At 31.9% G+C, this 10,817-nt stretch overlaps 1 protein-coding gene across 1 annotated transcript; it reads left to right on the top strand.

The window, feature by feature from the left end:
* Positions 1–1,462: 1,462 nt before the first annotated feature.
* LOC101257066 (protein STRICTOSIDINE SYNTHASE-LIKE 10-like) lies at positions 1,463–6,511 on the top strand. Its single transcript, XM_004237289.5, has 3 exons — positions 1,463–1,904; positions 4,725–4,988; positions 5,751–6,511. Exons 1-3 carry the CDS (start codon positions 1,606–1,608, stop codon positions 6,319–6,321), a joined length of 1,134 nt encoding a protein of 377 aa, XP_004237337.1. The 5' UTR covers positions 1,463–1,605; the 3' UTR covers positions 6,322–6,511.
* Positions 6,512–10,817: the final 4,306 nt, after the last annotated feature.

Here is a 10,817-nt window from a genome sequence, read left to right as displayed (position 1 = left end):
GATCCAATTCAACTCAGTATTGCTTGATTATTTTATTTACTCTTTTAAATCACTTTATTCTTTAGTACCTTATAAGATAAAAATTATTTTTGAGAATATACATTCTATTGTATATGAAACAATGTGAAAATGAAACGTAAATGTGATAGAAGAAAGTTACTACTTTGTTTCTCTTCTCTTTTCTTCATTATTTAGACCAATTTAAATATGAAAATATGCAGGAAGTATGATGGGAGTTGTCATGATGCTATTTTTAATGATTTGAAGAAATTAATTGCATAGAGATATGTAGTAAGTCTTAAGAAGGATACTAAATAACATAATTGATCCACTCATATAAACTTAATCTACCTATATGAGCCGTAAATTTTTTTTTTTGATAGGACTAGTCAAATTGAACTTTATTGTTGACTTTTGTCAAATTGATGTATGAAATTATAATCTTTATCGAACAAGTCCAATATTACAAACACACAATACAATGAACACAAACATGAATCATATAAATTAGAAAAAAATTGTTAGGAAAAGAAGTCAAATAATCAAAGTCAAACATTTCTCCTATAATTAATTGACGCAGCTCCTCTTATTTAAAACCTAAAATTTCTATTTCATCAATGTCATGGCATATTATTTAAATTACAAAGTCAAAAAAAAATCTTTTTATTTCATAAACTTCATGCTCAAGAATCTCATAAAATGAAAATTTAGAGTAGTAAAATATGATTGGTTGAAATAGTAACCCTAAAATTAATTGGTACGTACGAAGTGACGTAATTTCTTCTTCTTTTTATTTCCCTCTTTCTGTCAAAATTGAAAAATAAGAAAGGGGTGAAGTTGACAAAACCTGAAGCATGGTTTGTATAAATAAAATAAAAAATGAATCAACTTCTTGACCACTTTTTAAGTCTAGAAGTTGACTTTTATTTATTAGGTTATAAATTGATTTCAGAGGTCAAGCTAATATTTGGAGTGAGAGTTTGAAAATTTCCTTTATTTTTTTAAATATTGAACTGTCATTATTAGTATAAATACAAGATTTACGAAAAAATTACTGGATTCATTGGGAATCCGCAAACCGCCACCCAACTCCGCTCCTGAATGATTCAGTACCTTATTTATTGTGTTAGAAATTTAAAAAGAATACTACATTTCTATTTGTAACGAATTAATAAATAGAATAATATAGAAGAAAATATGTTATTTTCCTTAAACATTCTAAACTAAAAGGAAACTATATATTTGGTAATTAACTGATTTAGATTCTAGAGTTAGACATAAAATAAATGTTCTAAAATCTTTCTATGCTACAAGAAGAAATTAAATATGCTCTCTCTATATATATATACACATTCTATATATAGTATATACTAAATATATATACATATAAAGAGAGATACTTTTTGAAGTTGACTTTAATTTTTAGTAAATATATATATATAAACATATATATAAACCATTCTTTGGTGTGACTTTTAAATGTGGTCCAAGCTAAGCCATCCAATCCACTACAAATTACAAATGTTGTACAAATTATAAAGTGGAGACACTTTAACATCCCTTCAATCACCATTAGATTGTAAGAAGCAAAAGACACATAAAATTATGAAGGCCTTAAAGTTCCTTATGTTTAGTGCGATAACACTCGCACTTGTCTCGTTAATTATTGCCTCTGACTCTAACTCTGAGAATAATGTGTTTGAACCAATTAGTATATCTGGATCCCAAGATGTCCTTTCAAAAGCAGAGATGATACCATTGAAATTAGATGCATTTGGAGCAGAAAGTGTTGTGTTTGATCCAAATGGTGAAGGGCCTTATACTGGAGTTGCTGATGGCCGTATTATTAAGTGGCTACAACATAATCAAACTTGGGTTGACTTTGCTGTCACCTCTTCACAAAGGTAATTAAATTTAATTATGTTTTCATTTTCTAGATCTAGTAATTGTGTGTATCTTTACATTGTTTTAAATGCACAATAATTATTCCTTCCTCATATATACAAACTAGGCGACATTTAATTCCCTACTTCACCACAAACACTTCAATGGAATTCATTAAAGTTTGAGACGTGTTCGACATTATCCTTACTGATATTTCACCCGATAAGGTGTATCCTTCAAGATCCAACAAGCTTTTCTAATAAAGTAAACTTAGCACATGAATAGAATATTGAAAAGAGAAGGAAGATTTTATCTTTGTTCTTATCTTCTTACTACTTCTCTAGAAACTCATTAAGTCTATTCAATCTTTTCTCAAAAGGAAAGTCACTAAGGCTATTCAATTGTATTATTTGTAACAATTGTTTATGTGAAGAAATATTTCTATTTAAAAATATAAAACTTGTTTTTCCAACACTTTATTCTTCATTCATTTTTACTCGTTCATGTTTGACTCGATTAATATTATTTCGATTGGTACTTAATAATATATTAGGTTTTGAACACGTGCGTTGCACGTGTATATCATGCTAATTAGTATAAATATTTCTAAGATATATATGTATGATGTGTAAAATACAAGTTCAACTGATATTATGATCAGACACATCATACAAAATAATTGTTATCTAGTGAATTTGAAAACTAAACTAAAACGACTACAATTATACAATTCTTATAACATACCAAGTATTCAACTCGTTAAAAGGTCTTTTTTAATATGTTAGAACACACAATTTAATTTCGACATTATAGTTACAAAATATTTAATGCCAAAATTTTCACCTTCTTTTTAAGGAATAATACCCTCCATTTTTTTACAAATGCATACATATCGAGAACTTTTCATCGAAGGAAAATGATATTTCGTAATAGTTTTAGAGAAATTCGATCTATATATGGTTCGATTTGATTTGTTAAAAGCATGAACAAGAGCCGAATCTTTTGAATTTCATAAACAACAAAATTTATGTGAAAAAAGCCACTTGTCCTTGATTTATGAAGCAGGGCCTATATATCAATTTTGTAATTAATTTTAGTTTTCCTTATAAATTTCTAAAGCCTACAGAATCTTAAATTGTTTATACCATGTAGCTATATCCAACTTTGCAGAAACATTGAAAACCTATCCGTTCAGGAAAAAAAGTTGATGTGTTTTCATATAAGGCATTTTATACATTTCGCTTCAAATATGGTTGTGCACACCACAAGAGGTGTGATATGAATTTATCCTAATGAAAGCGTTAGTTACTACATCTTTGGCTTAATACTTGTCTACTTAAGCGAATCTCATACCAAAAAAAGAAAGTAGCAAGGTCTAATCACTTCAAAAGGATGCCTGCATAACTCAAATTCTCAAATCTCCATTTCATAGACCAAAAAACTAAACAGAAGCATAAATAAAAACAAAAAAATGAGTCATATTTATACAACAGACAAAGAATGGAATGATCTTTCACATTCTTTGCTTATGTTACTGATCCATAACCCATATAAAAAAAAATTCAATCAACACTAAATCAAAAAATGATTAAACAAAAAAAAATCTTCTAGATATCTAACTAATGAACAATAACATATTCAGTGTAGTCCTACAAGGGGAATCTGGGTAACTATCCAACTAATCATAGATCAAAATTGCAGTGAAAGGTATTTTATTAGACCACTTCCAATCTCAACTATTTCAACACAAAACTTATATTCAATCTGTGATGGATAATAGACCATCTACTTTCAATTCCCTTTTCTCACCAACAAACTGAAATGTCAGTGACGTTTCTGAGCAACAGATGATACTTTAAGATGAAATTCTAAATGTGAACAATTCCATGCTCCAACAATCGACCAATTAGATTAAAAATATACTCATTGAGTATTTCTTCTGTCACATGGTCAATACCATAGAAAATGAAAAGTATAATCACAATTTCAACTAATAGACGTCAGATGATTTTCGGATGGTGGTCAAATGACACTTGTTGTCGTTACTGGTTCAAGCAGAGAAATAGGATGTGAAATTGCCCATCAATCGTAGAAAATGGAATATATAAAGCAAAGTTACACAATTTAATCGTACTCTTGAAACTTATCCCTCTATAATCCATTTTTGCTATAAACAATAATATTGTCTTAACACATATTCAACAATTACATATCCTATTTAAACTAATATACCAAATATATTCAATAAAAAGTGCATTCAGACGATTTTTCTACAATAAAGACTCCAGGTTTAGAGTATTTAGCAACTTCTGATAAAGACAATGAAATGATAGTAAATAGGAGAAACAGAGCAGCTCTTCATAAATAAAGAGGAGGGAAAAAAATTTACTTGATTGATGCACAGAAAAGAGTAACAGACTAATGGCAATAACCTGTTGTTGGAGAGATTTATATAGATGAGTATTTGAAAAGTTTACAATCAGATGAACTTGAGCGTTAGAAAAGTTTTGTCGCTTGAGCAGTAACTGTTACAGTGATCAATGAGGCATTTTTTGGAGAACTAAATTAGGTCTCAAACTATGAGCAAATTTAATTTATAATAAATTAATACTTATTAAAACTGTAGGATTAAAACGATAAATCAACTTTAGGTTAAACTCTTCCCACTTATAATAATATATATGATACGAGTAATGTAGTAATTAACAACAAGGTGGATGTAGGGATTAATAAATAACACAAAGTTAAATAGTGAAACCAACTTTCACTATATTAGATATAATAACTACTCGATCTCCTATCGTTTTTAGTTATCATATTGCGCTTTGATTGTGTTGAAGGGAGAATTGTACCCGGGCTTCTGCACCAGAAATGGAGCATGTATGTGGAAGGCCATTGGGCTTACGATTTGATCACCAAACTGGGGACCTTTACATTGCTGATGCATACTTAGGCCTCCAAGTTGTTGGCCCAAATGGAGGATTGGCTACTCCATTAGTTCAACATTTTGAAGACCAGCCACTTCTCTTCACAAATGACTTGGATATTGATGATCATGACCATGTAATTTACTTCACGGATTCAAGCACAATCTATCAACGCAGGTAAGTAATTAATCAACGAGAGAAGTACTTAAAACACCTTTAAACTCGATATGAATTATAAGTTTCATTCTCAAACTATTGATAGCCTTAAAAGCACTATTTTACGTGACTAACTGAACATCAAGGCATAATACATAAATATGTCATTTTTAACTTGGCTTCAGCTGACATTTATGCATGCCCTCCAACTTTGGTTGTATACAAGTAGACAACCAATCATGTACAAAAGTTGAACAAGTAGACTTATACGTCCTACATGGTGTCCTATGTGACAATTCGCATCCTACATAGCATCCTACAAGCATGTAATATTTCACGTAGGTTATGTGTATCTACTTGTTCAATTTTATACAAGTTTGAGTGTCGTGCACACTCAAAGTTGGAGATGTAAGCTGAAGCTAAGTTATATGACATATTTATATATTATGCCCTAAACTTAAATACACCCCGATCTTATAACATGAGTAAAACACACCTCTAACTTCTCGCCAAGTTTAGGGGCGTTTCAATACTTCCCTCGATTTTTTATTAAGAGTCTCATACTCCTACTAGAGTTTGAGGCCACTTTAATTTCTATGTAATGTGACAGATCGGAGGGTGCATGTATCTAAGCTTAATTAATCAAGTAGAGAAGTGTTGTTAAGGCTGTCAATAATTCCAGAACGAAACTAATAATTTGCATCAAGTTTAGAGTCCTTTCAATACATATATACACACAAGAAGGTAACTAACTTTACCAAGTAATCAAATATACATATGTAGGCAATTTGTTAATGCTACTGCAAGTGGAGACAAGACAGGCAGACTGATGAAATATGATAAATCAACTAAACAAGTAACGATACTACTACAAGGCCTTTCTTTTGCAAATGGTGTAGCCTTAAGCAAAGACAGGACATTTGTCCTAGTATCCGAAACTTCAGCATGTAGAATAACAAGGTATTGGCTTAAAGGTCCCAATGTAGGAACACATGACACATTTGCTCAACTTCCCGGATTTCCAGACAACGTTAGAATGAATTCAAGAGGGGAATTTTGGGTCGCGTTGCATGCAAAAGCATCACCACTTGCTCGACTCATAACATCCAATTCGTGGCTAGGCAAGGCGTTGTTGAGGAAATTCAATTTCCAGCAAATGCACAACTTGTTGGTTGGAGGGAAGCCACATGCTACCGCGATTAAGTTGAGTGAGGATGGAGGAATTTTGGAGGTTTTAGAAGATGTTGAAGGGAAGAAGTTGAGGTTTATTAGTGAAGTTCATGAGGAGGAGAATGGAAAGTTGTGGATTGGTTCTGTTTTGATGTCTTCTTTGGGAGTTTATCAATTGTTATAAGAAAAATTATCACTATTTTATTAACATAGTGAATTATCAATCCTCCTTATTCAATATTTGTACTAGTCTAATCAATTATGTATTTGTTATTCCAATTCAATTTGCTATACTTTGGTTAGGTAGTTTTATAAGGATTCGTTTGGTGTAAAATAATTGTGGTATAAAATTGAATATATTATTCTGTTTATTACACCTAACATAATATGAAACAACAATACATGGATTATATTCAAAAGACAATTTTTTGGTTAAACTTTTAGCTAGTACAAAGAATTATTAGATAGTGAAGCTATCATTTAAGTGTTTTTTTTTTAGTTTTTAAAATCAAAATAGAGTGAATGTATGGAATCACGATCAGAAAAAAATGAATCTAAGTGATTGATTGTTCAAGTGGTAAGAATCGTCCATCAATAATAGTTCATTAACATTCATTGATTAAGTTAGATTTCGATCCTGTTTGAATTGACTTACAAAATAGTTTAAAAAATAAAAAATCAAACTGAAATTACTTTTAAGTCAAAACATAAGAAGTAAGAAGAGACTGTTTGGTTTTAAATTTTTAAAAATTACTTTTTATTCATTTTAAGTTATTTTTAACTTTGTCAGACACTTCCTAACTTATTTTAAGTTAATTTTTATATTTAGCAAACACTTTCAAAATTAAAAAAAATTGACTTAAAAATAAATTTGATCAACTTAATAACCAATTCAAACACCCACCGAATATTCCCAAGTACAATATACTTTTTTTTGTCCAATTATATTTTCTTTGCTAGGAGAGTAATTTTGTCCAATTAATCTTTACAAATTTAACGAAAGCTATTTTTATTAAATTTTGTTTATTGGTCCTAAAATTCAAAAACAACCCCCCTTCATATACTATAAGAAAATAATTATTAGCGACATTAAATATTGATACTAATAAAGAGTGTTAAAGTCTTTACCGGCATTCGTTAAGTGGCATTAGAACCAACATCGCTAAAGGCTTTAGGGACATATACAAAGATTGACAAATTGCCGTTAAAAATACATATTTTGCGGCAATTAAGAATTAAATGCCGCTAATGATCATTTTTATTATAGTGATAGTTATTTTGAATTTCTACGTGATGTTAATTTGATTTTTTGATCGATTGACATATTTCAAAAGTGCAAGTGAGATTATCAACTTAAAAGGAAAAACTCTTTTAAATTATTTGACTTCTATGATTTGTCTAACTTTATATTTGTAAAGTATGTTTATATTATATATAGATGTTATAATTGTGGTAGTTGTTAAAGTAATTTTACACGATTTTTATCTTGGTTCCTTCCATATTCTGTTAAATGTTAGATATTATGGAAGCAGAACAACTAGGAATTATCTAGCATAGAAAAACTACGGATATTAAATATAACAATATTTAGAATACTCTCTCTTGGGGAATGTGCCAAAATCTTCTCTCTTCTTTTTTCCACACTTTCTCTCATCGGCGTGAAAGTTTTCAAAAATGACTCTTCTTCTTAACAATCATTGCAAAAACTCTTTTTTTTCGTCGTAGGATAAGTCTTTTGAGTTATTTAGCTCTAGCAGAGGGCCGGTAGATGGTTCAATAGGCGGTTAAGAGGTAACATCAAATCGATGATTATATTTTTTATTGGGTTTCTGAAGCGCTGCATCAAGCTTCACTTGGTACAGGTAACAAATGCAGAAAATGGGGAAGAAAGGTTTAGACTTCAACAACAATGAGAGATTCGTCAGAATAGAAACAATCATTGGCGACACGAAATCAACAGTCATTATTCCAGAAGGAAGCTATAACAAGGGATCAAGTAATATAGCAACAAAGAAACAAGTTTTTTGGGCAAGGGTATCAATTCAAGATTTAATAAGTTCACAGATCAGTCTAGGTCATATATTTATGCTGCAAGAATCCTGCAATGGCTAGCAGGTGCAATATCTTACACCATTCGGGGGCAGGAGGGTCAAATCCATCAATTAAGGAACTCATTGATGAACACATCCTCTCAAAGTGTCTTGTTTAGTGGTTCAATGACCCTTTAGTTTCTACCATAGCCCCAAGCCGAAAGTAATACAAAAATGGTTTGTATCAAGATTTCAATCATTGTTGGCCTAAAATTCACACCTATTAAGCAACACATATTCCTATTTAATCTTCCTTCCACATAAGAGGTGGAAAGGGTCAAAGTCTGCATATGGTTGTAGAATGGCAAAAACCTTTTATTGGAAAGGTGATTGATACGCTCAAATTATACCTCCCTAAAGAAGTATAAGCGGTCGTATCAAGTAATGAATCCAACTATTAGGTTGGGGTCGATCCCACGACGAAAATGGTTTAGACTTAACTTCAATGTACGATTACTTCTATTTAGTCAAAACCTTTTCGAAAATAGGATATTAAAAGGGGGATTATGTAAAACAAAAGTCTTTTAATATTACTAAGTAAAACAAGTAACAGGATTAACTCTTTTGTGTTTATCAAGTTGTGAGAGAAACTAGGGTGCAAGTGTTTCCCATAGGCTCATAACGTTGTATCCCTAGCTATAACAATTCTTCCCTAGTGTTCTGCATGTAAAGTGATAAATTAGGTATCTCTAAATCCTTGGTCAGGCATTTAGAGAATTTCACCTCGTACCTTGGTCCGGCTACGTGTGTCTAAGTTACTAACCCTTACCTTTACTTCATATTAAGTATTGCATTCAAAGTATGACTTAGTTACTACTTTGCACCAATCGAGACTAGCCTATTAGATAGTATCCTACTAAATCTATGTTGATAATTCTTTTCCTATTAACTACCTCCCTGGTCCGGCAAATAACGACAAGGCGATTTCTAATGCGTGCACTCGTTAAAAAGAATTATAAGCGAAAAATTATCAATGCATGCAATAACCTATTTGAGAATTGTTATTAAGCTAGGTTTACTTTGTTAATCACCAATGGTTCCCACAATCCTAGTTGTGGATTTAGTTACCCATGCATAGAAGAACACAATTCATGGTTGATAAACAATAAATCATGACTTACTTTGCCAAATTCGAAGAAAATTCAGAAATTCAACTTGAAACCACGAAAATCACTTGAAAATCAAATCCGGAAATTTTAATTAATGTCGAAGTTGCAAAAACAAATCTCCAAGAACAAACGAAGAAAAATAGTAATAGAATCCAATCCCAAAAATAAGGTTTTACACCCTATTTGTAACAAATATTGTTCTAAATTAAAAGAAATTCAAATAAGGAAAGTTGTCCAAAAAATGCGGCTTTAATCGACGATCCCCACAAACGGTTCATCGATGAAACGACGGACTGTCGACTGCCTCTGTAAGCCTAGACTTAGCATCTTTTTTTTATCCTTCCATTAGCATCTTCTCTATTCCAATCGAAGCACCAACAACACGGTTCGTCGATGTACCTACGGTCCGTCGATGTTGTCCGTCGTTCCATACTTAGCTTTTCTTCAACTTCGGGCACTAGGACATTCTTTGATCAGATCGACGATTTACCAGGACGGTCCGTCGATCAATCAACAGACCATCGATCCTTCTGTAGCCCCTTACTTGGTCATAATTCCCTAAGTTGCTTCTAGATACCTGAACCTTCAGTCGACGGTCATCATCTACGATCCATCGATAGAACGACGGGACGTCAATGACCTTCGTGGGTCACCTCTGCAATAAATCTCAATTGTCTTCTACGTTTTGGTTTTAGACTCTTTTCCTGCAAAACAAAGGTAAAAACATATTAAAACGTCTACAAAAAGGCTCTAGACACACGCCAATCTTAAGGAAAAACATTGAAAGTACCGTAAAACCACGGTATATCAACACCCTCAACTTAAAGTCGTTGTTTGTCCTCAAGAAACGCATTATGACTCAACACAACACTTTGTACACAAGTATCCTCTTTTAGGCTTTCGCAATCATATGGCTATCAATCCCAACTTTTTTGTTGCTTTAGTGCATGTTTCTACTCTTAGGCTTGATAGGCTTACTCTTGTGGATCAGAACATGACATAGAATCACCATGCACGGGCACCTCTACTCTTCTGTCTCTCTCCAAGGTACCGACTTTCCAATATTGCAATTAGTGCCATCATTTCAAAAGATATCCTCCTTTTTCGCACAGTGATTTTAACTTTGAGTATAAGGATCATTTTTCAACACTCACCCTCAAAACAAATTCACATCTAGTTGGTTGGTACTTGTCGCCATAGGCGTGCCCTTATTTTTACTGCTTAAGTTCACCACATTATAGACTCTTAGGAACACAATAGGACTTTCTTGGCTTGTACTTAGGCTCAGGGTCAGGTATGGTACATATGGGTACATTTTAATGGCTTTTACGGTTAAGCGTCCTACCTCTTTAATTGTCTATTATACCCTACTTTTCTTTTCTTGTCATCTTTGACTTGTTTTCTCCTTTATTTTTTTATTTTTTATTTTATTTTTTTTTCTTTTGTGGAAGTGACTCTTACTTCTTTTTGTTCAACACCCG

This window comes from Solanum lycopersicum, chromosome 4 (assembly GCF_036512215.1).
Source record: "Solanum lycopersicum chromosome 4, SLM_r2.1".
NCBI lineage: Eukaryota > Viridiplantae > Streptophyta > Magnoliopsida > Solanales > Solanaceae > Solanum > Solanum lycopersicum.
The sequence above is the reverse complement of the archived record's forward strand: the minus strand, read 5'-3'. Positions and strand labels throughout refer to the sequence as shown.

Excerpts from the sequence above, each read along its gene's own strand:
- LOC101257066 (XM_004237289.5), top strand. The coding sequence starts at position 1,606 with ATGAAGGCCTTAAAGTTCCTTATGTTTAGTGCGATAACACTCGCACTT. Across the intron at positions 1,905-4,724 it reads GCTGTCACCTCTTCACAAAG|GGAGAATTGTACCCGGGCTT; the intron begins GTAATTAAATTT and ends ATTGTGTTGAAG. Across the intron at positions 4,989-5,750 it reads AGCACAATCTATCAACGCAG|GCAATTTGTTAATGCTACTG; the intron begins GTAAGTAATTAA and ends ATACATATGTAG.